Source organism: Tinamus guttatus, unplaced genomic scaffold (genome assembly GCF_059628265.1).
Source record: "Tinamus guttatus ecotype Peru unplaced genomic scaffold, ASM5962826v1 Tinamus_guttatus_pri_ptg000311l, whole genome shotgun sequence".
Classification (NCBI taxonomy): Eukaryota; Metazoa; Chordata; class Aves; order Tinamiformes; family Tinamidae; genus Tinamus; species Tinamus guttatus.
In genome coordinates, this window is record NW_028288845.1 from 767,925 (window position 1) to 791,663 (window position 23,739).

Below are 23,739 nucleotides of genomic sequence, written 5' to 3' on the forward strand. Positions count from 1 at the left end.
AAAAACATCCCAGCCTCACTCATGCCAAAGTTTTCTTATTTTTCAGCGCCTCCTGCAAAAGACCACTGGCACATGCTCTTAAATTCATTTCCCCAATTTGGTTTGAAGCTTCAAAACCACTAGACTTACCTCAAGCATGAAAAAAATTAATTTCCCCCAAGCCCCTCCCTGTCTGAATTTTGAATGATTAAGGATCAACAGTTATGTCTGGAGTAGGGAAGCAGATATTACACACATCTTGCTTACAAAATAGCTCTGGTTTTCATGAAACAAGTTTATTTTCCTCCCCCAGCCAATGATGAGCACATGACAACCGTACAGAATAAAAGCTCAGCTCCTTAGTTCTGCTCACATTCGCTCAACATTTGCTCTAATCAATTATCTTATTTCATGCAATAAGAAAAGAATGAGATTCCTGTTATGCAGCCATAATCGGTTACAGTATGAAGCTGTGTCTGTGGAACATTTCTGATTTTGAAAACTAATCATGTGCTCTGCCATTACATTTCTTGTAAAACACTGGGCTTTTACCCAACTTGTTTCTTTTGTCCCCTGCCCCGCGCCTTTAAAAACACTGACTAGTGCAGTCTAGTCCCAGATACCACATGCTCATGTTGCAGAAGCAAGCCTAACTGCAGAGTAAGGAACATATTTACCCAAGGAGCCAGGCTGTGTTTTTCTAGTTTATTAAAACATAAAAGCCCAAGCAGAGGTTCCCTGCAGAGAAAGACAGAAGAGCTGAGGGTGCTGCATGCGACAGTGGTCAAGGGTAGGGCGATAAAAACCCTGCCTTCACACGAAAGGTTCAATAGTGATCTCCAGGGCAGAGCACGGCATGGTGAGCTCAAATTTGGTGATAACATCAGGGTGTAGGACTCCAAGTTTCCCAATGCTCTGACCTTTGGCAATGACCTCAGCACAGCGACCAGGAAAGAAAGCAGAGCCTGTAAAGAAAGTGAGAGAAAAATCAATATTTCTCCAGGCCAAAGAAGTCAATAGGCATTTAACATGGAGAACAAAGCTGTCAGTATTAAACAGTTCTCTTTGCTAAGACGCTAAGAATGGGCTCCCACTTTCTTGCATTAACAGTTGTCATGATTGATGGCGAACGAGGAAACACTTTGAGCTAAAAATAAAATGTGAAGCCCGGAGCACGGGCATTTTTCACACTCCAGTTGTTCTGTCAAAGGGTCTCTTGTAATAGAAAGTAGCAGAGATCAGTAAAGTCAGAGGGATACTGAAATTAAGAACTTTGCAGCCTTTGGGTACTTCAACACCTGAGCGTTTGCCACCTTTCTGTTTGGGGAAATAAAGCATCCTGTGATCCGAGTGCTAGGCAGGAATGTCATGCTTGACTGCATGTCCCATAATTAGAAACTTAACCTACATTCCTCATCCGCAGAAGAGCTTTTAAACAGTTTCATATATACTGTAAAACTGAAACAACGCACGACCCAGAGAAACCCCCACATCCTCTTACTTCAAACCTAGATGCAAGTTTTAAAATATTATTTTAAATATTATTAAAAAAAAACCCAACAGCAACAAAAAAAGAATTGACCAGGGAAGACTCAGAGGAACCATGGGGACTCTTTCACTGAGAGCCTTTCCTGTCTGTGAACCCCGCTGCCTGCGTGCAGGTTAAACCAGCAACGTGTTCCAGCTTGCCTATAGCAGCCACAGTGCATTCTTTTTGTTTCTGTTCTCGTGAGTGACATTTTTCTCTGCCAGCCCTTCAAAAGATAAAACAAACCCCAGGCCCAGAAGCAGCAACCTCCCTCTTCCGAGCCCGCCTCCTTGGAGCTCGTGTGTCCACCTGGGATCGGAGCCGGGCAAGGGCGGCCCAGGCTGCCCTTCCTGCCAGGCTCTGTGCAGGCACATGGCTTTCCTCTCCTTACAATCATGTTGCTTGAGAAACACGTTCTTGCAGCCTCTCTAATGATGTGCACAGCACAAACATCTCTGTAATGGCACAGAGGCTACAAGGGATACTCCCGTGTACTGCTCCTCTTCATCCCAGCAGCTCTAGGCAGATACTATTTTACTTTAGCTCAATCTTACTAAGATTTAGGATGTTTCGAATGCCTTTTCCTAGAAGAAAATCATGGCACACATATGTTCTCTGGCCAGGGATCGCCTCATGGGAAAAACAACCCCTCCCTTCTCTTTTTTCGGTCCGTTCCAGCATGATTAGAGTACTGTGATGCTCCCGCAGAAATTGCATTAAACTGGAAGGAATGGGGTAAGCTTCTGCGGTCTAAGATGAAATGTGAAGCTTGTATTTTTTCTTTGCTTCCTTCAATTATTTTCATCCTGGAAATGAGAGGAGGCCTGGATGCCATCGAATTAAGGCGCCCTGCTTGGGACCTCTGGCTAGCGGTGCTGCAGGGACTGCTGTGAACCGTCCCCTCAAGGGACAGGATTAAAGGAGGACTCTGGATCCTACAGATGCTCCTGCATCCCCAAAGCTGCCCTAGCTGTGTATTTTATGGGTCTGCCCTTGCACAGAGGGAGGATTCTTTACGATATTACCACTCAAAAGTCTGACTAGGAGGGACAGTATCAGAGGTGAGTCAACACCCCTTCCTTTACCCCCTTTCATCATTTCCTAATATCCTAAAATCTGACAGAGCATTTTCTGCAGAAAGAGTGAGTTACTGGGTGTGAATCGTTGCATCGGTGCAGATAAGAAACGCCCTGCGCTCTGTTTCTGCAACAGGATGAGGACAACCATGCGCTGGGAGCTGCTTCAACGATTCAGCCTTTGGCATTAGTGAATGATCAAAGTAACATCGCAGATGTTTTAAAAAATCTTTTGAACTGGTATCTTTTTAGATCATCTGGTCCAAATCTTAGCTATGAGTGCCAACCAACTACTTACATCGGACATTCAAAAATAAAACGATCTAGACACTGAAATTTTGCTAACATATGAGTCTAGCCAAGCAGCAGTATTCAAAATAAGCATTAAAATAAAACTTGACAAAACAAATTTAGAAAAGGAGTGAGTGCCGCACATACAGATCGCACTGCAGATTATTGCTGAAAACATAACCTAAAAATAAAGTGCCCTTGTAGTTAGTGGTTAAAGTTTTCCTATCTGCGAATAAAGCTTGTATTGTACCATTCATGTGAGCAGGATGCAGTGACATTCTTTCAGAAGCTTGAAAGTAAACTTAAACTGGAACAAGAGCAAGAAGCAAGCAAACGTTAATGTTGTCATGGAAGCCCACCATAAAATTATAGGGAAAAAGAAAAAAAGGGCTTTAACAACATGGTCAGTGAGAAAACTGAGTCTGAATTGTCTGTTCTTCTGAGCTGCTTCGTGTGTAACCCGGGGAAAGCTAATTTATCCTCTTGCACATCCAGTTCCAAATACATCATAGCTTAACCGTTTTTAGCCTGATTTTAGACCTCTCGATGAGGGTCTAGAATAATTCTCCATGGAGTCACTCTGTTGCAAAAGCAGTTCTTATCCCTGTATCCTTACAACAAGTTTGAACTGCAGTGCTCAGCGAGTTAACAGGGAGCCCTGAGGTGCTCGCGGAGGCCGGATGAGGTTACAAGGGACAACCTTCAGCAGCACCAACCTGCTGCTCCCAGAGCAAGGGCTGGTTCCGGGCAGTCACGACGGTGAGGAAGAGCTGCTGCACATCCGACAGCTCCCAGCTGCGCCTCACAACAGCAGCCTTGCTGAAGTAATCGGTGTCAGCAGCGATTACCGGGCTTGCCGGCAGGGAGTGCAGGCTCCAAGGTTAGTCACCCAGCAGCCAAACCTGTCTATTTATTTTGGTTCTAAAACGGTGGGCTCCAAGGAGATAAAAATGACGCAATGACTCCAGGTGCTACAGATGCTGGCAATTCAACACGTTACACTGGAAGCCATGAACGTGCTATGTGGTAACACTATCAGGTGAAATGCTAATTTAACTGGAACCTGAACACTGACAGAAACTGATCCCATCGGAACATGGACAGAGCAGGGAATATGGTAGAGCTTCATAATTTTGTTGGCTTCCCACCAACACAAGGTGGTGACAGGCTCTGCACTCCCTGCTGGCCTGTCCTGCTGTGCAGCTGCAGCCAGGTGACCTGCATCACCTTGTGATGAGGTGACTGCTCCCAAGCTGCACCACCTCGTGATGAGGTGACTGCTCCCAAACACCCGAGCGCTCCTCGGGGCCCTCACTTTGTGCAGGGCCGCCTCCGAGCCCTCTCTTTGTGCACAGTTACTTTCCTGCCCTTTCTGCGTGACGAGGTGGCCTGGGGCATGCACAGATCGGGGCCAGCGCAGGGTAGTGACCGCAGAGTGTGGCTGGGAGAGGCCAGGAGAGTGGCCCTCCAGGCCATGCACCAGGTACTCAGCCATGTTCTCCGGTTCAGATGCAGCAATCCATGCTGCAGAAGGACTCTGATGTCATTTATCTTACTTTGAGAGTCCTTGCAGAGTGGATATGCAAAGATATCATTAATTTCAAAGCGGAACACATAGCTCCACCCCGTGCAGGAAACAGGACTCCCAAATCACCTTTTTGCGTTAGTTACCCTATCCTGAACTGTCTGAGTTTCGCAGTGCAATCGCTCGTCTGCGAGGTGCTTTGCAGTCATGGCACTTGCACAGTATTGCTCTGTGACTGGAAGAAATCAGACAATAAGCAAATAGAAAAGAAAGAACCTGTTAAAAGCTTTGGCATCCTCGCCTGTTTGGCTAACGCCTGGTTCTTGCACCAAAGGAATGTAAGCTGAGGAATGGCCTTACAGATAATTAATGAAGAGTGGTTAATAACGAAACTGTTATTAGAATAATTGCAGCACTAGGGAACGCTGCTGGGTTTATCCATGTCGAAACGGCCTCCAGACCACAGGCAGTGCACCTGGGGCTCCCACTCTCAGTAACTCTCCCTTTGACCAAGCACGTGGCAAGTGAAGGAGACCGTCCTAAGCCTCAAATGCTGGTCCACGTATCTCTGCAAAGGCACCAGGATCTGGAGTAAAGGAAATTTTCAGATAAAACCCGCACATATTGCAAGGAAACCACTTAAAGAAACAGAACTCAGGCAGAGGGAAGGCCATCAAGCAGAAGAGGACAGAAGAGGTGCAAGTTTTCCGTGGCACAGGGGAGCGCTTTGCCTGAGGGACCAAGGAGGGGTAGAAAAGAGGAAGGGAGGGGGAAGATCCTTGCTGGCTCCAGGGAATGCAGGGTGGGAGTTAGAGGGGAGCCTGGATGGCCCCCCAGGACAGCTCTGCAAACCAGCAACTGCATCAAAATAACCACGAAATGAAGGTAAGGAAGCGTGTTCCTGCTCGGGGAGTTTCTTGCATTATCAAGCAAATAGCAATGATGTTTATGCTTCTGGCAGAGTGGTGCAGGGTGCTGGGGACTGGGCTATGCTGGGACCTCTGGCACTGAAGTATAAAGCCTTGGAATGAGATCCAAGGTGCCATGAATCATGTATGGTAATGAATACATTACTGGTGTGTATGGGCAGCCAGGAAAAAATGCATGGGCTGGTCTCCTGTTTGAATAAACTGCACTCTAAGCTGAAGCACAGCACTCCTAACTTTATGATACTACCAATTCCAAAGTATTGCTTCACTTTAATCACGTTAAACACACTCATCATGCTCTTGATATAGTTAATGCACACAAACCTATTTTGCTAGGATAGCCTCAAAAGATGAGGTCTGAATAGTACTTCTGTAAACTTCACCTTGAAATCCAGTCGGAGATCATATAGTCCCTGCTGACAGTCCTATACAATATCAGAGGAAGCCAGATGGTTTGGTGGTGGAAATCCACCTTTCAGGATCATAATTGGTAGTTACAAAAGGGGCAGGGTGAAACACAATATACATTCCTGGAGAAGGGATTCCAAAGCCAGTCGTGTCTTGGGCTGACACACAAGCAAGAGACAAAAGCCACTTTTTGTAGCTGCAAGTAAAAATTTAATTTCCAGTGCTCAGTGATGTAGAAGTAATACCTTTAATTACAGCTTCTGTAGCACGTCTTCAAAATCTGTAATTGCCTTTCTGAATTCAGGCAACGGGGCCACTTTGATTGCTTTGGGGTAATTCTTTGGCCAGTAATCCAATAGAGTATGTAGTCTTTAGCACATTTTCTGGCTAATTGACCCTCAAAAACCTCAGCGTTCCTTGCACTCTTTGTTGTCAAACACCTTGCACAGTTTCTTTAGTCTATGCTCCCTCCTTTTCAAAAAGAAATAGATTAAAGTAGTATTATAGGCCTACAGTTGCACTAAGCCTTAAAACCTCCCCATTCGTTCCCATAATTTGAGGGAACATCGGAAGCTGCAGCTTAAGAAGGTAACAGTGGAGCTCATGTGGCCTCTCAAGTCTTTCATCTTAATTCCCATTCCCCTAGTCACTCCAGCTGCCCTTTCACTTCCTCGTCCCGACTCACCTGCTCAACTGTTTTACCTGTGGTATGCCCTATGGAATTCAGCTTTGTGAAGCTAGTGGTTGTCTTTCTTTTTAGGTTGTTCACATTTTAAATAGACTGACACTTAGGGTAGCACAGTGTGACTTTGTATTGGCGTGTGTATTGTAAAGGCAACCACCTTCTCCTGGGCACCCATGCAGGACACTCAGACTCCCCAAACCTTATGCAATGTGAGCTGCACAGACACCTAAATCCTATTTTATGGGATGATTCACCTTAAGGTACTCTTTAAACTGTGGAGATACCAACTCCTGCATGATTTTTGGAACACACTGTGAGATAGCAATTGTTTTCCATGTTGCCAGCAGTTATTTCCTCATACACGCTCTCACATCCAGAGAAAACATTTTTGGGGCTGAGTGTGATATTCATTAGTTACAGTTTTTGGTTTGGAACTCTAGAGGAAAGCCCAGCCAGAACCTCTTCCCCCTCCCAAATCATACCTAATGGTAATGATATGGCAGGAAATAAGATAATTAACACTTGAAAATGTAATAAACAGCTGTATGAAATGAGTGAATAGGTTGAGAGACTACTAATGCTTTCTTTAAAGGACATCTTTCATTTTTCATTTTTTTAATAAGCCTCCTTATAAAGGACATAGTGGAAAAGGGCAAAGTGATGATCAATTCTTTACCTGTAAAAAAGATAAACATGGTATATCCAAAATTGGAGTTAGGTAATAGGGCTCTTGCTGCCACAAGGAGGTCAGGAGCTATACAGAATCATCCACAAACCTGAAGTGATCAGTGAATTAGCCATCTTTCACACTGCAGCCAAGTCAAGGGCTACACTGTTATTAATTTGTGCCTGAAGTTGGGCATGAGGCAAACTGAGTCATCTTTATATTTTGCAAAAACTCATATATATAATTCTACAATTAAATATATTCTACTCTGTAATTGACTATATTTAAGAATATTTAGGTTCAACATTATTGTAAATTTGTATTTGTAAGAGAATAATCTTTGAGAAAATATCCTCTCTCTTTCTGGTATACGGTCTGAAGAGAAACCAGAGTATGTCTGCAATGAAAAAGCATGAACAAAATGCTGCTGCCTTGAAGATACTTTAATTGACAAAACAAGTAGCACTTAGCAGACCATCCTGTTCATATTATTACTTTTACAGTGCCTGCAGTAGCTTCTAATGGTAATCAGGGTGAAGTAACCATAATACTGCTTGGGAAAAAAATCAGTTCTTAATCAAGTAAGTGTGTGCAATGGACTGGGGACTGGTCTATCCAGTTTTTCCTTCTGAATAGACAGACACTGATTACTTTTTTTAAGCCTAGCTTTATTTCTAATTCTTGCAGTAAAGCTCCCCAAGAGGAGTAAGAGGGAATGCGTGGCTGTTGCCGGATGCTGTAACTGCAGCAGGAGGTGGCTTAAGGAAGGTGACGGGTTTACAGCTGCAGTTCATGGGCCTGTGCTGTACCTAGGATTACAGCCCTGTGAAGGGCATTACGTGGGTAAAAGCCCTGTCTGTGCCTCTCCTGGAGGAAGGTGGTATTGGTGTGCACGCCGAGGGTAAGGAGAGCAGGCATCTCGGAATGCTGATCTGCATCTGCCCCGGGGTATCACAGTGACTGCTTAAAATGATGTGTATAGAAAAGCCTGTCTTGAATGGAAAACCTACAGAGAATTCTCCCAAATTCTCTGTATTTTGTTAGAAAACAGTATTTGTGAAACAAATTCATTGAGCTCAGTAAATCTGCATTTGTGTAGCAGATGTAAGAAATGGCAATTTTACACTGGATTTTAGGTGTGCCTATGACTACATAGTGAATCTTTGTTTTTAGGCTAGTTTTGAAATCTGGGTTTCTGGAGTGCTATAGTTTGTCCTTTCTAGCAATCCTGGACCTATGCTGATATTGTGTTACAGCTATTTATAAAACTAGAGAATTTCTAATACCAAATAAAGCTCTATTTTCTCAGATGTCCTCATAGTTCACTTGAGTTAGAGAACATAATGCTTTGAATATTAGTAAACTTAAATTCTTTCTCTTCCACGACTGTTTTTGTCCCTCTTTACATATCTAAAAGCTTAAATCACCTTTAAAAAAATCAGAATCTGTCAAACTAGGGAACAAAGAATAAGCTGTATTCTTTATGGTAGTCAGCATAACATACTCTATATATGCATAGTAATTCCAGCAGGCTTTGGCTTTAAGGCTCTAATTTCACACAGGCCATTAGAGAATAACAAGAAAAAAACACGAGGTCCATCCGTAAGTCTCCTTTAGTATGTCATGTTTACAGTGTAGATGTTTATTCACTTCATGCCCTAGACTGAGCCACCCTTCCTGCCCAGTGCCCTGCCACTACTTGCTTGGAGATGGCTACAGTCACCTCTCGTGGCTACCACATTTCATACCTTTTAGGAAATGGCTTAACAAACTAGCATGGAATATACATAATTAAACTAAGAATTGCTGCAGTTACTAAAACTGTTAGTCATTTAGTTGCTAGCAACTAGAATTTCACACATCACAGCCTCGTGGCTTTAAGAACGTTGGCTACACCACTAGGAATGCAAATGCTCAAAGTGGTTAAGTGTGAGCCAGTTCATAACCAGGAGCAACAGAGTCTGTAACAAATGTGGCTATTCTGCTTTTCAGTGCAGCTAAGGAAGTTCTAGACTAGCTGCATTAGCTCAGCATTTCTGATTCCTTCTGCTTGTAATGCATGTGCCACAAGAAAAGGTAAAGCCCATTTTTCCACCCAGGGCATAAGAAATGCCAGTCTTGGGATTCTGTGTGCATGCTGATGTAGAAGTTTGAGCTAAAAACTTGCAAACTCCTGTTTAAACATTCATTATATGAATAACTGAAAGTATTTGTCACAGTAAGTTTAAAGGAATCTTGGGCTCTTGCTGCATCACAGTTCAAAAACCAAAGCAAATCAGAGAACTGCTTAACTCTTGAATCTTGCAGCAATGTTATGCTGAGCGTTTCCTCTCAAGCCCTCTGCATTCCTGTGGGTCTCCGTGATGAGAACGGATTAACTTGATGTGTGACGTGGGGTTCTGTTATCAGCCACCAAACTTAGGGCTGGTGTCACCAATTCCACAACACAGCCAACCTGCAGCATCTCTGATTTCTGTGGAAACTGATGCATATGTGGGGAAAAAGGTTCCTAAAAAATGCCAAACCCCTTCGCTTAAAAATTAACATTTTTCCTACTTATGAACTTGAATGAACGATCTCTTCTAGACATGGCTATGAACAGCTATATTAAAAATAAGATTTCTAAAAAGTAATTTTCTATTTCAAAATGTAAGAGGACAGACAATAAAACAGTAGTGACCTATATAGTACAATGTGAGCTGTGATAGATTTTTTTTTTTTTAAACTCTGGATGCAAGGCAGATTTTTATCTATTAGACTTGCTGTGATGTTTGATTAAAAAGATAGTTGCCTTTGGGGGGTGGGGGGCGGGAAGGAATTAAACTCAAGAGGCCTCCATAATTAAGGAAGAGCAGAAAAGCACAACCTAAATGGCAGGAAGAGGATATTAGCATATTGAGCTCAGAAACACAAGGGCCAAATCATAGTGTCTCATCTGAAATAATAGCCTAAATTCATGGGAGGGAGGGGAAAAATATTGTTTTTCTCAAACCCTTTTTTCCCCTCTTCCCCCCCTTCCTGTCCCTCCCCCACATGTTGGGGGGGAAAGTGTCCATCATAAATTGTTGATTAAAAATTTAAAAGACAAAAGAGGCTAAGCCTGAACCCTTAGCTATCCCATACTGTGCTGAAATAAGATACTTTTCTGTCTACCTGGTAAGTCTTATTTGGGAATAAGCTTTGTGCCACTGGATTATACTTCAAGTATATTGGGATGGTTTCTTCAAAAATTTCAAAAGAGGAGTTAAAATAACCACAGGAATGGAAAAAGCCCTCATCAAATTAAGTTACTTCTGATATTCCCCCCTCTTATTCATTTATTTTTCCATAGTAAGTGTAACAAAGCTAATGAAAAAGGGCCTTATTTCCAGAAACGACTACAGCTCAGTACGCTCCTGTATACTTTGGCAGTGCCCTCCCTCAGGACAGTCCTTGGACTCTGTGTTTGGCACAAGCTGTTTCAGTGCTGCTTGGCCACTGCTTCCCAGCGCCCCTGAGATGTCCCAGCTGGTTGTCCAGTCCTGATGCATCTGCTTTATCTGGTGAAACTCCAGACATTTTCTAAGAAAATTAGCCAATTTGGCTAACTAAGCAATATAAGCTACTCTTCTGCACCGTATTTTTGTCAGGTATCTCCTTGAGTGATGATTTAATTAGTCCCATTTGAAGAAATAAAACTGGTGTTAGATGATGGTTGGTAGGGCTGAAAAATCCAGCCTCAGTTTGCAGGGACTTAATGCCTATAAATTGGAAGCCTTGTATCTGAAGGAGAGAAATAAAGAGCAGATATAATAGACAATTAAATGGACTTTAAATGAGCAGCCACACCTGTCTTATTAGTGCATGTCATTTTGAATTTAGAGTGGTATTTCTTCATTTAACTAAGCTGTCTTGATGCTGCAGGGGGAACTGCTTAAGAGAAAATGAGAAGTTAATTGGAAATTTACAAGGTCTTACTTAAGTGGCCAATTCATGGGAAAGCCATGAGGACCAGTGACATATGCCTAATTTTGCAGGATGCAAAAAGGGGAAGATGGGGGAACTCTGGCAGCTCCCCACAAGCTGATGTGACATCCTGCACCTCAACTCCTGTTCTCTTCATAGACATTCAGTTAAGGCATGGTGATAAGTGATCAGTGTTGGAACTCCTAAAAAGCTGTGCAGAATTAGGGTAATATGTTTAAAAGTGTTTGGTCAGTAACTTGCACTAAAATCATTCAGTTTTTAAAAAGGGTCCTATTTTAGAGCTGTTAAGTGAAAACAAACTAAATCTTTTCAGAAAGTGTAGGAATGGAAGACTGAATTCCACAAGAAAACTTACTGGATAAGCATCAGGATCAATTCTGGGGGGGAAAAAGGGGGAGAGAAGAGAAGAAGAAGAAAAAAAAAAAACTTAGAACTGAATAATAGTCCCCACCTATATTCAATGGTGAAATACAGCCAAAAAATACAAAATTACAAAAAAAAGCTTAAAAATGAAAAATAAATTGCACTTCATATAATCAGTATCAGTGGCTGAACATTCTTCAAGGAAAACTGAAGAAATGGGGAAGATTTACTGGCAGCAATAAGGACAGTGTTAAATTTTTAGAGTATCAGAAACAAATAGGCTGACATTTTCATTTATTGACAAGATTGATTAAACTTAAAGGGAGATAGGAAAGACATGTTTTAAGTATTTTCTTCATCTGGAAAAGTATAAGGAAAAGTATAAGGTATTTTTGAACACAATGAGGTGTCTCAGTCCACTGACAAATTGAAATTTCATTACATCTACCAGAAATATGATGTCTTTGAGATATTCTAGAGGTCTTAGGCCCCCAGAGCTGTAAATTCTCAAAGCAAATATCCTGCGTCCTGATGTTAATTAACAATAACAGAACTGGGGAATTCCGTAATTCCATAGCAAAATGTTAACGTTGTGCCAGTATTCCAAGATGGATAATGAAGATAACCATAAACTAGTGACTATGACACTGAACCTCAGTGACCAAGAAAATAATTTGTGAACTGGCAAATATGAAATGCAGAAGATTTAAATTCAATCAATTAGCAGCTTACATTTTATGGAAAACAGATGTCAGATTTGATCCTACCTTTTCAAATTACAAGTCTTATATAAATGAAATTGCAAGGATGTAAGGGCATCTATGAAGTATCTATTTTTGAATGCCCACTGGTTTAAAAACTGGAATAGGATATTTTCTAAAATGTCACAAATGATGTTTTGAAGGTTCATACTAAGCCCATTTCCTATGGTTATCTAAGAATAAATATGTAATTGACACTCATGAATGATTTAGTGGTTGCCAAGACACAAAACTAAAAGGCCAGAATTGCCACTGACAGCAACCAAGTTAGAGTTCATTAGTATTAGGGGTGCCACATTTAATGCAGGCACTCAACATCTCTGCATATTACTATCCTCCCAACTTAAACTCTTCACAGGAGATAGCTGCAGGCGTGCAATTCTGTGCATAACTCTGAATTAGTCCCAGACTAAGATTTAGGTTGTGATTTGTTGCATAATTATTACTGTAAAAGCAAAGGTGCAATCCCTTTACCCACGGTGCCAGGAGGGAATGTGACATGGCTGTTCCCAGGCGTGCATCAGGGTGAGTGTGCACTGTGGGATTGCAGGAGTGCAGTGGGATTTCCTCTTCCCTTTCCTAGTTTCTTCTAGGAAACTGAAAGCACCCAAAGCTAAATATATGTTGAAACTCTTAAATTCAGTCACTCAAAATGCCCTCTTTAGGCTGCTCAAAACATCCCTTCTCTGCTTATTACTGAGCTCAAATTACACCAAAGAGTAGTGCAAAGGCCAGGGGAACATCACAATTTCACCCATATTTTCTAGCATCTGTACTGCTCACAGGTGCTGCTGTAAGGGCAAGGAGGCTCTGACCTAAGGTCAAATCACAGGGCAGTTAGGTGTTGGTGGAACAGAAGGGGCTTAAAAACCCATGATTTGCACATATGGACCAAACACGAATACAGTACAGGCATCTCATTTTTCAAAATGATTTTGGAAGAGGCAAATATGTGCCCAGTACATCTCCTCAATCATTGTTGTTTATTCAAAACATTTTTTTATCCATGTTTTCTAATAATCACTGGAATATTTTAATTGGTTACCTAAAGAATAAAAACAACCAAGCCCAAGGCTTTTTACACTGTGCTGTATACTAGTCTCAGTCTTTCCGTATGTGATCTTCAAAACTTACCTGGAATCTTTCTAAATCATAATCAGTTTCATAGGACAAATCTCTTTCTTAAACTTTTCTATTGCCTATTCAAAATTAGAATTTGCATAGGCAATAGAAAAGTGTATTCCCCAAAAATACCTCTAAAAAAATCCATAGCCTGTCTTATCCTGATTTAGAACCTCTGAAGTGACTAGCACTGTTCCTCTACTGAATATTTCAGTATGCTGCAGTCTGCTACGATGTTACAGGATACCTTTTCTTCACTCGCCAGTTGACCTTGCTCCATCATCTGCTGACATTCTCTCTCATGTGTTCTTTAATAGCAGAGTGCAAAGCAAGTTGGTGAAAAAAGGGGGGAGGGAGGAAAAGGGAAAACCCAATCCCAAACTCCTTTGATTTCCAACTATCTCTGCAGTCAAGGTCTTTTAAATAAATTGGTGCAGTGATACTGCATTAACTATGGCACTTGACTATCAGCCATCTGCATTGTGCCCAAGGTTAAACTCCAATGTCAGGAGATCTGCAGGGAAGCTAGAATCATCTGGTAGAGCTGCTGCTGCCCTGGTGAAACAGGAAGGTACAGACACCATTCTTTGTCTACAGCCAAAAGTCAGAATCTCCTTATAACATATTACATATGACAAATTCATACTTTATTTGAAAAACATTGTGGAATAACATGAGAATGCAGGGATTTTAAAAGGACATTAAAGTCCCGTAGCATCAGGAATATCAACAGCACTAGGATTTAGAAGTGACTTATGTGCTTTGGTATTTTTTTCTTGTTCTTTTTAAAATAGTCAGACATTACTGAAACACTGTAGTAGAGAATACAAAACATGTGCAATTATTTCCAAATACTAAACCGAACTCTTGATATGTCTATTGAAAAACAAACTACAGATGTGTTTTGAGAAGGAATGTGAAAGGCTTGACAGTCATGTCAATGAGAGTTGAGTACCCAGCTCCTAGGGATGTTCCAAGACCCACAGAATAAGCAGCTCTGCCCTTATCTGTTCTTTGCTTAGCAGGATTTCCATGTTTCCCATATCTTGGAATGCCAATGCATGAGGCACAAGTAACTGCTGCTGCTATGCCCAGAGTCTTGCTTTTCTTGAGTGTATTTATTACATTTCTATGTTAGGTATTAGAATAGATTAGTTGTTAGTTGCTGTCTTGCATTAACCTATGCGCTCTCAATCATGCAGTATGGCCACTCTATGTGTGTGCATATAGATGCACAAAGGAGACTTTGCACTTAATTATTTCAACTTATGGGCAGCTCATCCTGTATGAATGAACAAGGGGCTTCTTATAAGACTACAAACTGCTTGTGTAAGCAGTAGGAGTAGTCTCAAAGACAGCATAACAAAGCTGTAAATTTAAAATAAGAAATTAGCATATCCACTTATGGTTAGTCAAAGAATGCAGTGGGTATCTGTGATATTCATCAACTCATTCAGTGACTTCTTATCTATTCCACCAATTGCTGAATTAATTCATTACAAATAGTCCTTGAAGTTCATGCCATGTACTCTTAGTCTCCTTAAAAAGTGGTCATCTCAATTTATGTTAAACTACTGAGAACAGTTCATGGGAAGCCACCAATCCCATTAAGTCATTAAATGATGAGTGAGTACTGTTTCATTCACACTGCAGTGAGATAGCATATATAGCACTATTCTTCTTAGTGGCTACTCCTGTGAACAGCAGCACCTTCTTTTCAGATTGCAATGAAATGTTTGAGCTCCAGAGCCCTCTCTGCTGCAGGCTGCAGCTGTGTGCTCCTTACCTTCTGCTGCCTTGATCACGTATCCGTTCTCTTCGTTCGGTACATCCAGAAGCTGCATGAGTCTGTCCAGCAAACCATGGATGATCTCAAACCCTGGGTTCTTGTTGTAATAAAGGGCACAGAGGTGCCGGTGGTTTCTTGCCCCTACGTCTGAAGAAGCAGCGGCATAAGTTATTTTCTGAGAAATTTTATCACACTTTAAATTTTGCCTTTTGCATCAGTTTCCTTCTGTGATATAGTGAGGCGGTTAGTGCTTAAAAGAAACGATGTGCAAAATACCCCCTCTGACACCCAGCAGAATCTGAGGAAACAATTGGATTCCTTTTAACTCAAGGGACTCTCACAATCAGAAATATGGGTTTAAAGCATACTATATGTTGGGCAGGAAACAGTTGCTAAATACAAACATCTTCTAACCAGTGATACATACCAAGCATACATTTACATGCTAGAGAAATTCTGAGCAGACCAGCTAAAATAGAAATATTTGGCAAGCATCAAAAAGCTTGTGACACTAAAAAAAAATATATTTTTATAAAATTTGGTCTCAGAGCAGCCCACAACTTGAAAGATTGTGTTAGCATGGTGATCTGTGAAAAGATCTGAAATCATGTAGGCTTCTAGATTGCAACTGATGCTTTTCATGATCATCGTGGAAATCCCCAAATCCAAATTACTAGGAAAAATTTCACCAATTCAGGACTGTGACAAATGTCACACTTAGGACAGCTCTTATTGCTGTGACTCTGCTGAACTGATTTTGCAGATTTTGCCCCCTCGGGCTGTTGAATCTAGTGCCTGTGGAAGATGCAGATAGGTTGCACCTCTCATGTATTGCTATGTTTATTGTAACTCAAGCACTTAACTCCAAAGCACTGTGTCTGCCTTGATTCAGAAACCTTGCCTCTGCTGTGAAGTCATCTTACACTACACACTTCATCAAAATATATTTTTCTTTTTTATACTGTGCAGGTACTTTTAAAATGAACTTGTAGTAATGTCTTTAGGCTGCACCATTGCCACACACTGTTTAGCACTGCTGAGGTCTGCTAAGAAGCTTTACTTGTTGCTGATTCTAACCTTTCCCCTTTTTTGAGAGAAATGATCTAGGAAAGGAATAACAAACCTGTTGTCACAAAGCTGCCAATTCAGTTGCAATGAAATTCAAAATACTGATTAACATGGTAAACTGTTGCCTCCAGGCCTTTTCCTTTTCAAGGTTCAACTGTATATGTATTCAGCCAGACTGACTTATCCATAGAGTAAATTCTTTTGAAATCAGGGAAGGCATTTTTTCTGTGACAGTCATCCTCCAGAAATTCATATGCTTTTAAAGCATATTCAGTATAAAGGTGTATTACATCTCATTTTGGACCAGAACTGAATTTGTGAAGTAAATATTCTGATTATCCACACTTAACCATGCTTCTATTCATATTGTAAAGAAAACCTAGAGCATATAAACTGGATTCCTTTCAGCTGCAATTAAATCCAAAGCAGTGTTCCAGACAGGAACATAACTACCTTTAACCACTAAAGGGCATTCAGCACACATGATTTGACTAGAGCTAGTCCAAAATAGAGCTTAAACACATATAACATGGACTTCAAATCATCAGCCTTTTGCACTGCACTGCTTTGTAATGCAGATACATCTGGCCTAACAAGTTAGACAGATTTATTACTTGGACAGGATGATGTAACATACATAGATTTCTTCTTTTCCAGGCTTCCTACAGCATCTACAGTCTACTAGCTGGTCTAATAGTGGGGATAGCTAGATGAGTATTCTCATTTCCTTCTCTTTTACCTGATGGTGGTTAGATATAGGGAGGAAATACAGTCAAAAGTTTTCTCAACAGGTCATGAAAGCTGAACTTCCTGCTGGAGCAATGGGTGCTGCATAGTGTCACTTAAGAACTTTTTACTGTTACAATAGTAACTTGTAGTTTTCAATAATGATGGAGTGTCCAACTGTGAAGTTTATGTGGAAATGGCAAGCCAGAATATATCAACAGGGAATATATCAATAACTGCAGCATTTGATCCCTGTCCTCTCTGTGCACACTTGTCTTTTGATCCCAACATTGTCTCTCTTTCCTAGTTCTGCCAAGACCAGTCACTACTTCGACTATCACTAATTGCTATCATAAATATGTTTGTTTGCCTCTAAAAAAACAAGTTTTAAGATTTGATGCTCTACTTTATTTTGGTGATTCATTACATTAGAAAAATCTGCAGTGATTATCTTAATTTCCTTTAATTTAGTCAGTAGTGCCTTAAGATCACTATTTTTAACTTAGAGACATACACAGCATTTTTTTTACTTCAAGATTTGCAACCAACTGTAAAAATTCTTGGTAAAGGATGCCTTTTCAAGTATTCCAAAAGGCTATGTGTTATGAAACATACTCTTGTACAGAGTTATATCAAAACACAAGAAGTTCATTCACTACATACCACAGGAAGAAAGAAGAAAGTATTAGGGAACTGTATGCAAAAAGCTGGCAGATGTTAGAAATGCTTCAGTTGTTTGTAACTCACTTAAGAGATCTCCTGGGTCATGCCATGAAACAATTCTGGTTTTTAAATGAGTCTGCCAAGTATGTCAACCTAAATTATACATATATATGTATCTGAGACTTCAAAGCACTTCCTGGAGATGCTGCTGTAAAACAATCCCAAGGATGGGTAGCTGGGTAGGAATATGTAAGCCAAAGAGCGCAGTGGAAGATAAAGTGGTGTCATCTGTTGGCCCTAGCAAATTAGAGATGCTTCGGAGAAATGATGTGGTGAGCTGAAAGGGGCACCTGTTCCTTTAAATAGCTTAATAAAAATACAAAACTATTTTCTGTATAAAGATTGCAGACAGACTTTTTGGAAAAAATGCTTTAAAATATCACCAGCTATCCTCACAATTGATGCAAGTTATGTTAAAGGTTACCGAGGGCTTCTCAGATTCAATTAGGTCACTGGTGAAAGGTCTGTGTGGTTTTTTTTTTTTTTTTTTTTTTTTTTTTTATTCATTTCTTTCATTATGGTAGAGGAGTGAAAGGGAATTCTCTGCTTTAACTAGTGGTGTAAAAGTGATAATTTATATGTTGAACTAGCGTTACTAACTATGCTTCTAGAAGAGCCTATATAATGTTACAAGCTAAACCAAACAAAAGAAAAAAATATTCACTGCTGTATTTCCTTCTGCCCTGAGAAGAAACATTTATGTTCAGATTTGGTTCTATTTAATTATATTAAATCTGGCACACATTTCGCTTATTTATTACATCAAACCTTTCTGCCAGATATGTCCAGAAAGAAAAATGTTCTGTTCATGCTGTTCACCTTGGTAAGCATGAGTTCTGTGTAAGAAGGTATTCAAAAAAAGGGCATTTAAGAGCTAGATTCATTCATACATGAATGACTACAAGATGCCATTTCAAATGCAGTTAAAGTCCATACTCTGACCCATACTTTTTAAATTATTAATTGGAAATTGTACATGCCACAATCATGAAATAATAAAATTAAATTAGTCTGACATAAGCCTTCTGCAGGAAATCTCATTCCGTATGTGAGAGGACAACCCCGCATTCTTTGGTGTTTGCAGAATTACCTGTTGTTTTTTTCTCCCCACCCCTTTCAAACTATTTATTAGGCATTTTTAACTTTGGAAGTAAATTTGGGAAAAGCACTATTTATTCTAAATACACCCCTAAACAATTTCAATTATGGCTCAGTCTGCAAATGTCCACCCAATGAAAGGGCTGCCCTGGAGGGCAGGATACAAAGCTGCTGGCTCAAGTCTTATCTTTCATCTGCTGCAGTGGTTCTGATCAAAATGAAGGGCACTACAGAACCAGACTTCATAAGACTGTTAGGCAGCCATTCATATAAAATGAAAGCTTAGCAGAGCTACAGTTAACACATACAAAATTAATCAATTATTTAACTTGCAAATTTTATGAAGCCAGAATAAACATTCTCCATATTCCAAGATAAATAGCTCCACTCTCAGTCCTGAAGAATGCTAATGCTATTCTGCCATGCCTACCAAGTTTTTTCCATACTAGCTAACTCATGCCCAAGGAGAAATGAGCTGTACCACTAAACTGTCTGTATTTAATAAAAAAGTCTACATGCTTTGCTAAAACCACTTATTTTCCTTGGCAAGGCTTTTTTGAAGTAATCTACAAATTAAATTAATCAACAGAGCAATTTACTTGCCATTTTGTTTATGCCTTATATAAATCTTTGTTTTGCAGATCCCAAATACCTTGAGCATAACCACTAAAATCTGAAACCAGATAACAGAACAGAACCATTTTTTGCTGCTGAATTTAAAGCAGTGTCAGCCTTTCTCATTGAGAGGCAAAAACTGATCCAGAGTCATACCCCAGCTGTCATCCCCAACAGTTGTACCCGTGCACTCCTTTTCCACTAAGGTGCCATATAGAAAGAACTGAATCAGTAAAGTTCTTTAGAAGGCATTTTGTTAATATTTAAAAAGTCCACGTATACAGTTCATTTTACTTTGACACATTTTATCTAGATAAAAAGACTGTCTAAAACTTTTAGACTATACAGTGAAAGAAATAGGAAAAGGCCTCATCACCTAGGAAGAATTTCACTGAAGCTTTTGAAAAGTGTAGCTGCTTCATGCAAAACAATTAAGGTTACAGCATGATGGAAAGGCAGGTATGTGCCCTTAGCACAGCTGGGTCAAGTGGAAAGATAAGGAAAACTTCACTTCCTTATACAGTTTTACACATAGATTTGATCTAGTCTTTATTTAATATTTGTGGTACACATCTAACTCTTAACATTGGTTGTCAATTCTTCAGAAGATAATTCTGGAGAACAGAACAAGCAATCCTGTTTTAAGGCCTTGCTGGAGCAGGGGGTTGGACTAGATCATCTCTAGAGGTCCCTGCCAACCTGAACCATTCTGTGATGGAATGGTGGGCAAGGGATTCATGTCGAGGCAGGTAATCATGCCAACCCCTGCTTTTTTCTGAGCTATAGATCTCCATCATAAAACCAGTCTGCAGCTATCATTGACACTTCCTGTGAAAGCTAAGGAACCACCTCTTACCTGCAGTGTCATCTTTTACTACAATGTCAGAAATCTCAAAGAGTTTCAGGGGCAAGGGCATCTTCCGATTGGCAGCAATAGTTTTCAGCAGTCCAGGAAGGAGGCTTGTCCGTGCCACCTGCAGGACAAACTCAGATGCTGCAATGAAGCTTTCCAGCATAACAAAGACAACATTTCCCAATTTCTAGTTTTGCTCATTTGTGACAGAATTTAAAAGCAGGAATGTGCAAATATGGTAGTAATCTCTTCTGCTTGAGCATCTTTGTTATGATTATTAACCCCCCAAGTATATTTTCCTTACAGACTGTATACTGTATTTTCTGAACATATACATGACTTAAAGCATTTTGCAGGTGCTAGACCTACAGTGCAGAGTAGGATAATGAACAATACTCAAAAAAATTGCAAAGCAAGTTTCCTTAGAATATAATCCTACTTATGTAAATGGTAAATACTAAGTGATAATTTGTAAGCATTACATGCTGAAATATTGACACTTCTGGATATAAATCACTAATACGGACAAACTTAAGCTCAGAATATCTGATGATACTTTGTTTAAGCTCTCTCTGTCCTAGCAAATATAAAATGATTAAAAATGGATGTTAAGAACTGAAGAACAATATATTTCCCAGGAAAAAAAAGAGTAATAATAGTTAACCATTTTTCAGAAAGCATACCCTCTGCAGAAGTCAGGTTACAGATTGCCAGGTCAGGTAACTCCATTTATGCCAACTAGCATTTCTAAATGTGGGAACTGATCAATCATCTGGGTGGGATTTTCTTTAATAAAACAACTCAATTTGGCCCCAGGCTGTCATAATCTGTATGGTACCTCACTTCACTGAAAAGTTAATGACACACTGAACACAGTACTACTGAGTGCAGCAGTAACCAGCAAAATGACGCCTAACAAGTATGGCATAGGAATATCTATATTCTTTTCATTTAAAAAAAAAAAAAAAGTTGTAGATGTTATAAATATTATCTTCGGCTAGTTCCATTCTGTCTTAGATACAGGATCTGTAACACCATTACTGTCTCAGAATTGGACTTCAGTTGTCGTCTCACCTGAAATTCTGCAGTTTTGGGGTTTGCTATCTTTACTGCTTTTGTTGCAGAGATATCCATGCCAAGTTTATCTGCAATATCTTCTTGAGAACACTAAGAAGAGATGGAAAAAACAAACAAACATCAAAGTCAAGCAGTTAAAATAGACAGCGAGCCAAAGATGAAACCTGATATCAAGAATGAACAATGCAAACACAGCAGTGGTTCTGGGGCCCCATAATAAGCTCTCTCATATGCAAAACTGAAGTCATAAATTAAGCCCCCGCCTTAAGAATAAGTGGGCAAACTGGTTTATCTACAAATGTGAATCATTAAGTAAAATAATGCTACTTAAAAAAAAATAAAAAAAAGCTTGCTGAGGCTTCTAAGGGATTGCTGCCATCTGTTTTAAAAACAAAAGCTCAGGTTTTGTCCTCTGACTTGCATTGGCTACAATATTTTATTCTGAAAATAGTGTATATAAAAGGAATGATATCCAACATCCTCACAAAGAAAACAATTCCCTGGGTCTCCGTGCGGAAAGTAAAGGACCATGCGTGAAAACAGGTCATATGGCCATGCCCTCAATAGTCATGGCAGCCTAAGATTCTCATAGGTCACCGTTGTTTTCATTTTTTTAAGCTGGAATTTGGAACCTACCGAAGTGTGGACAGACCAAATGTGAAGAAAATGAGCAGATGATACCATCTGAAAAAGGAGGATTTTTTTGAATAGAACAGAAACCTTACATAAATAAGGTTTTTGACTTAATGACCTTAGGAGCAGAAAAATGTGTTCAACAATTTTCAAGTGGGTAGCTAAACTATAATATATTGCTATGATGCAATTAAACACATTTTGGCTAAATTAGGGCCTCTCCCAGAAAAGGGTGCTGTTCTGTAAGGGTGATTATTTAGGGTCAACCAAAAGATGGATTGAGTGCACAAATACCGTAACAGTGCTTGCTATGTAACAACAGGCTACAGAATGTTGTTGTGTAAACGATACTGGTCATAGACACAGGACTAACAGCTGTGTTTTAGTAAAGTGACTGACTCAGTAGACTGTGGGACAGCAGAAATACAAAAAGGTGATGTAATAACAGGGCATGTTGTGTAACCTTACAAAATTCTAGTGTTGCAGTTCAAAAAAGGTCCTTCCGTTGTGATGATGTAATCATCATCATCATGTCTGAATTTCAGAAAATGATGGAGAAACTTAACAGAAGTTTGAATAAAGCACGGATGTGATGGTGGCTCCATGTATGCTAAAATGGTCACAAGTTGCCCTTTGAGGCAAAGGCTTTCAGTCCTTGAAATACAATAATACGTTCTCATATTTTTCTATCCCCAATAGCTGACTATGCCGATATCACCATACTGACAGCTATTGTACCCTTTTGGGATGGAAGGAAGGAATTTAACTCCTTTTTTTTTTTTTTAATGGTAGATCAAGTCTCTGATACAGTTCACAGATACGGTGAAGAGGTAAGAAAAAGTGGGAGTAACAAAGATGGCATTCACTACTGAAAGTTCATCAAATAACCCTGCTGCTAAATTGCTGTATTAGAAATTATACTAGCTGTTCAGATGGCACATGCTGCTGGGGAGACCTAACTCTTGGTAAAGCCTATTCACACTGCTGCAACCAATAATGTGATAATACCACCACTGCAATCACTGTTGATAATGAGTAACATTTTGTAATTGCTCTCCCATGAGAAGAAAAACTCACAAAATTTAGGGAGGCATTTGTGTTCCACTAGTGCGCATTATGTCTTTTTTCCAGGAATTGTTAAGACTTTCTTGAGAAAAATGCATGTTGCTTTATAACACTCCATACTCTCAGTAGTAAGCTAAACTAAAAAAACATAAACTAAAAAACATACTTCAACTATTTGCACTTCTACACACAGAACTACAGGCCAAATTAAGAGTCAGTCAGTCGATTTCTCTGACCCACGACTCGATATGATGATGTAATATCAAAGCACTAGCAACAATCACCTGCCCAAATAGTATCAGCTAATACTGGAATACATGACTATTTTCTAGTTTTGACTGCATCCCTGTTCTAACATGCAACTAAAAAACATGAAATCAATATAATATACCAGGGCAAAAGTGAGAACTTCAGTGAATCCAGCAGCTGCCAAGTCCAGTCTGAGAAGTTCTGTCAGCTTATTGAGAGGGAGCTAAAATGAAACAAAAGTTAGTTTACAACTTCCATCTAAAAAACACTTTTCTATTCTTTTCCAAAGTGTTTCTGCCTCTTACATTACAGCGAAGTCACTAGGGAAGTACTATGCTTGTGCACTTAATATTTTTGAAAGCATCAGCCAGCTGCCTTCAGGCTTGCCGGAGGAAAAGAATCTCCCAATTAGAGATTTTAATATGGGCTCCCTATTTAAATCCTGTTTTTTCTTTTTTGAGTACCAGCAACCGCTGATCTTGGACTTATTCAAATCAGAGGGGCATCTGTTTTGTATCCTACCCATGGTAAATACTTCTCAAG

General features: G+C 40.0%; 1 protein-coding gene across 1 annotated transcript in view; it reads right to left on the bottom strand.

The window, feature by feature from the left end:
• Positions 1-254: 254 nt before the first annotated feature.
• Positions 255-23,739, bottom strand: part of FARSB (phenylalanyl-tRNA synthetase subunit beta) — a 32,259-nt gene continuing 8,774 nt past the window's right edge. The window contains exons 13-17 of the mRNA XM_010215949.2: positions 23,339-23,419; positions 21,247-21,339; positions 20,176-20,293; positions 15,087-15,236; positions 255-944 (exon numbers count right to left, since the gene is read on the bottom strand). Coding sequence (XP_010214251.2) covers positions 793-944; positions 15,087-15,236; positions 20,176-20,293; positions 21,247-21,339; positions 23,339-23,419 — 594 coding nt within the window. The 3' untranslated portion in view covers positions 255-792. The remainder of the gene's footprint in view (positions 945-15,086; positions 15,237-20,175; positions 20,294-21,246; positions 21,340-23,338; positions 23,420-23,739) is intronic.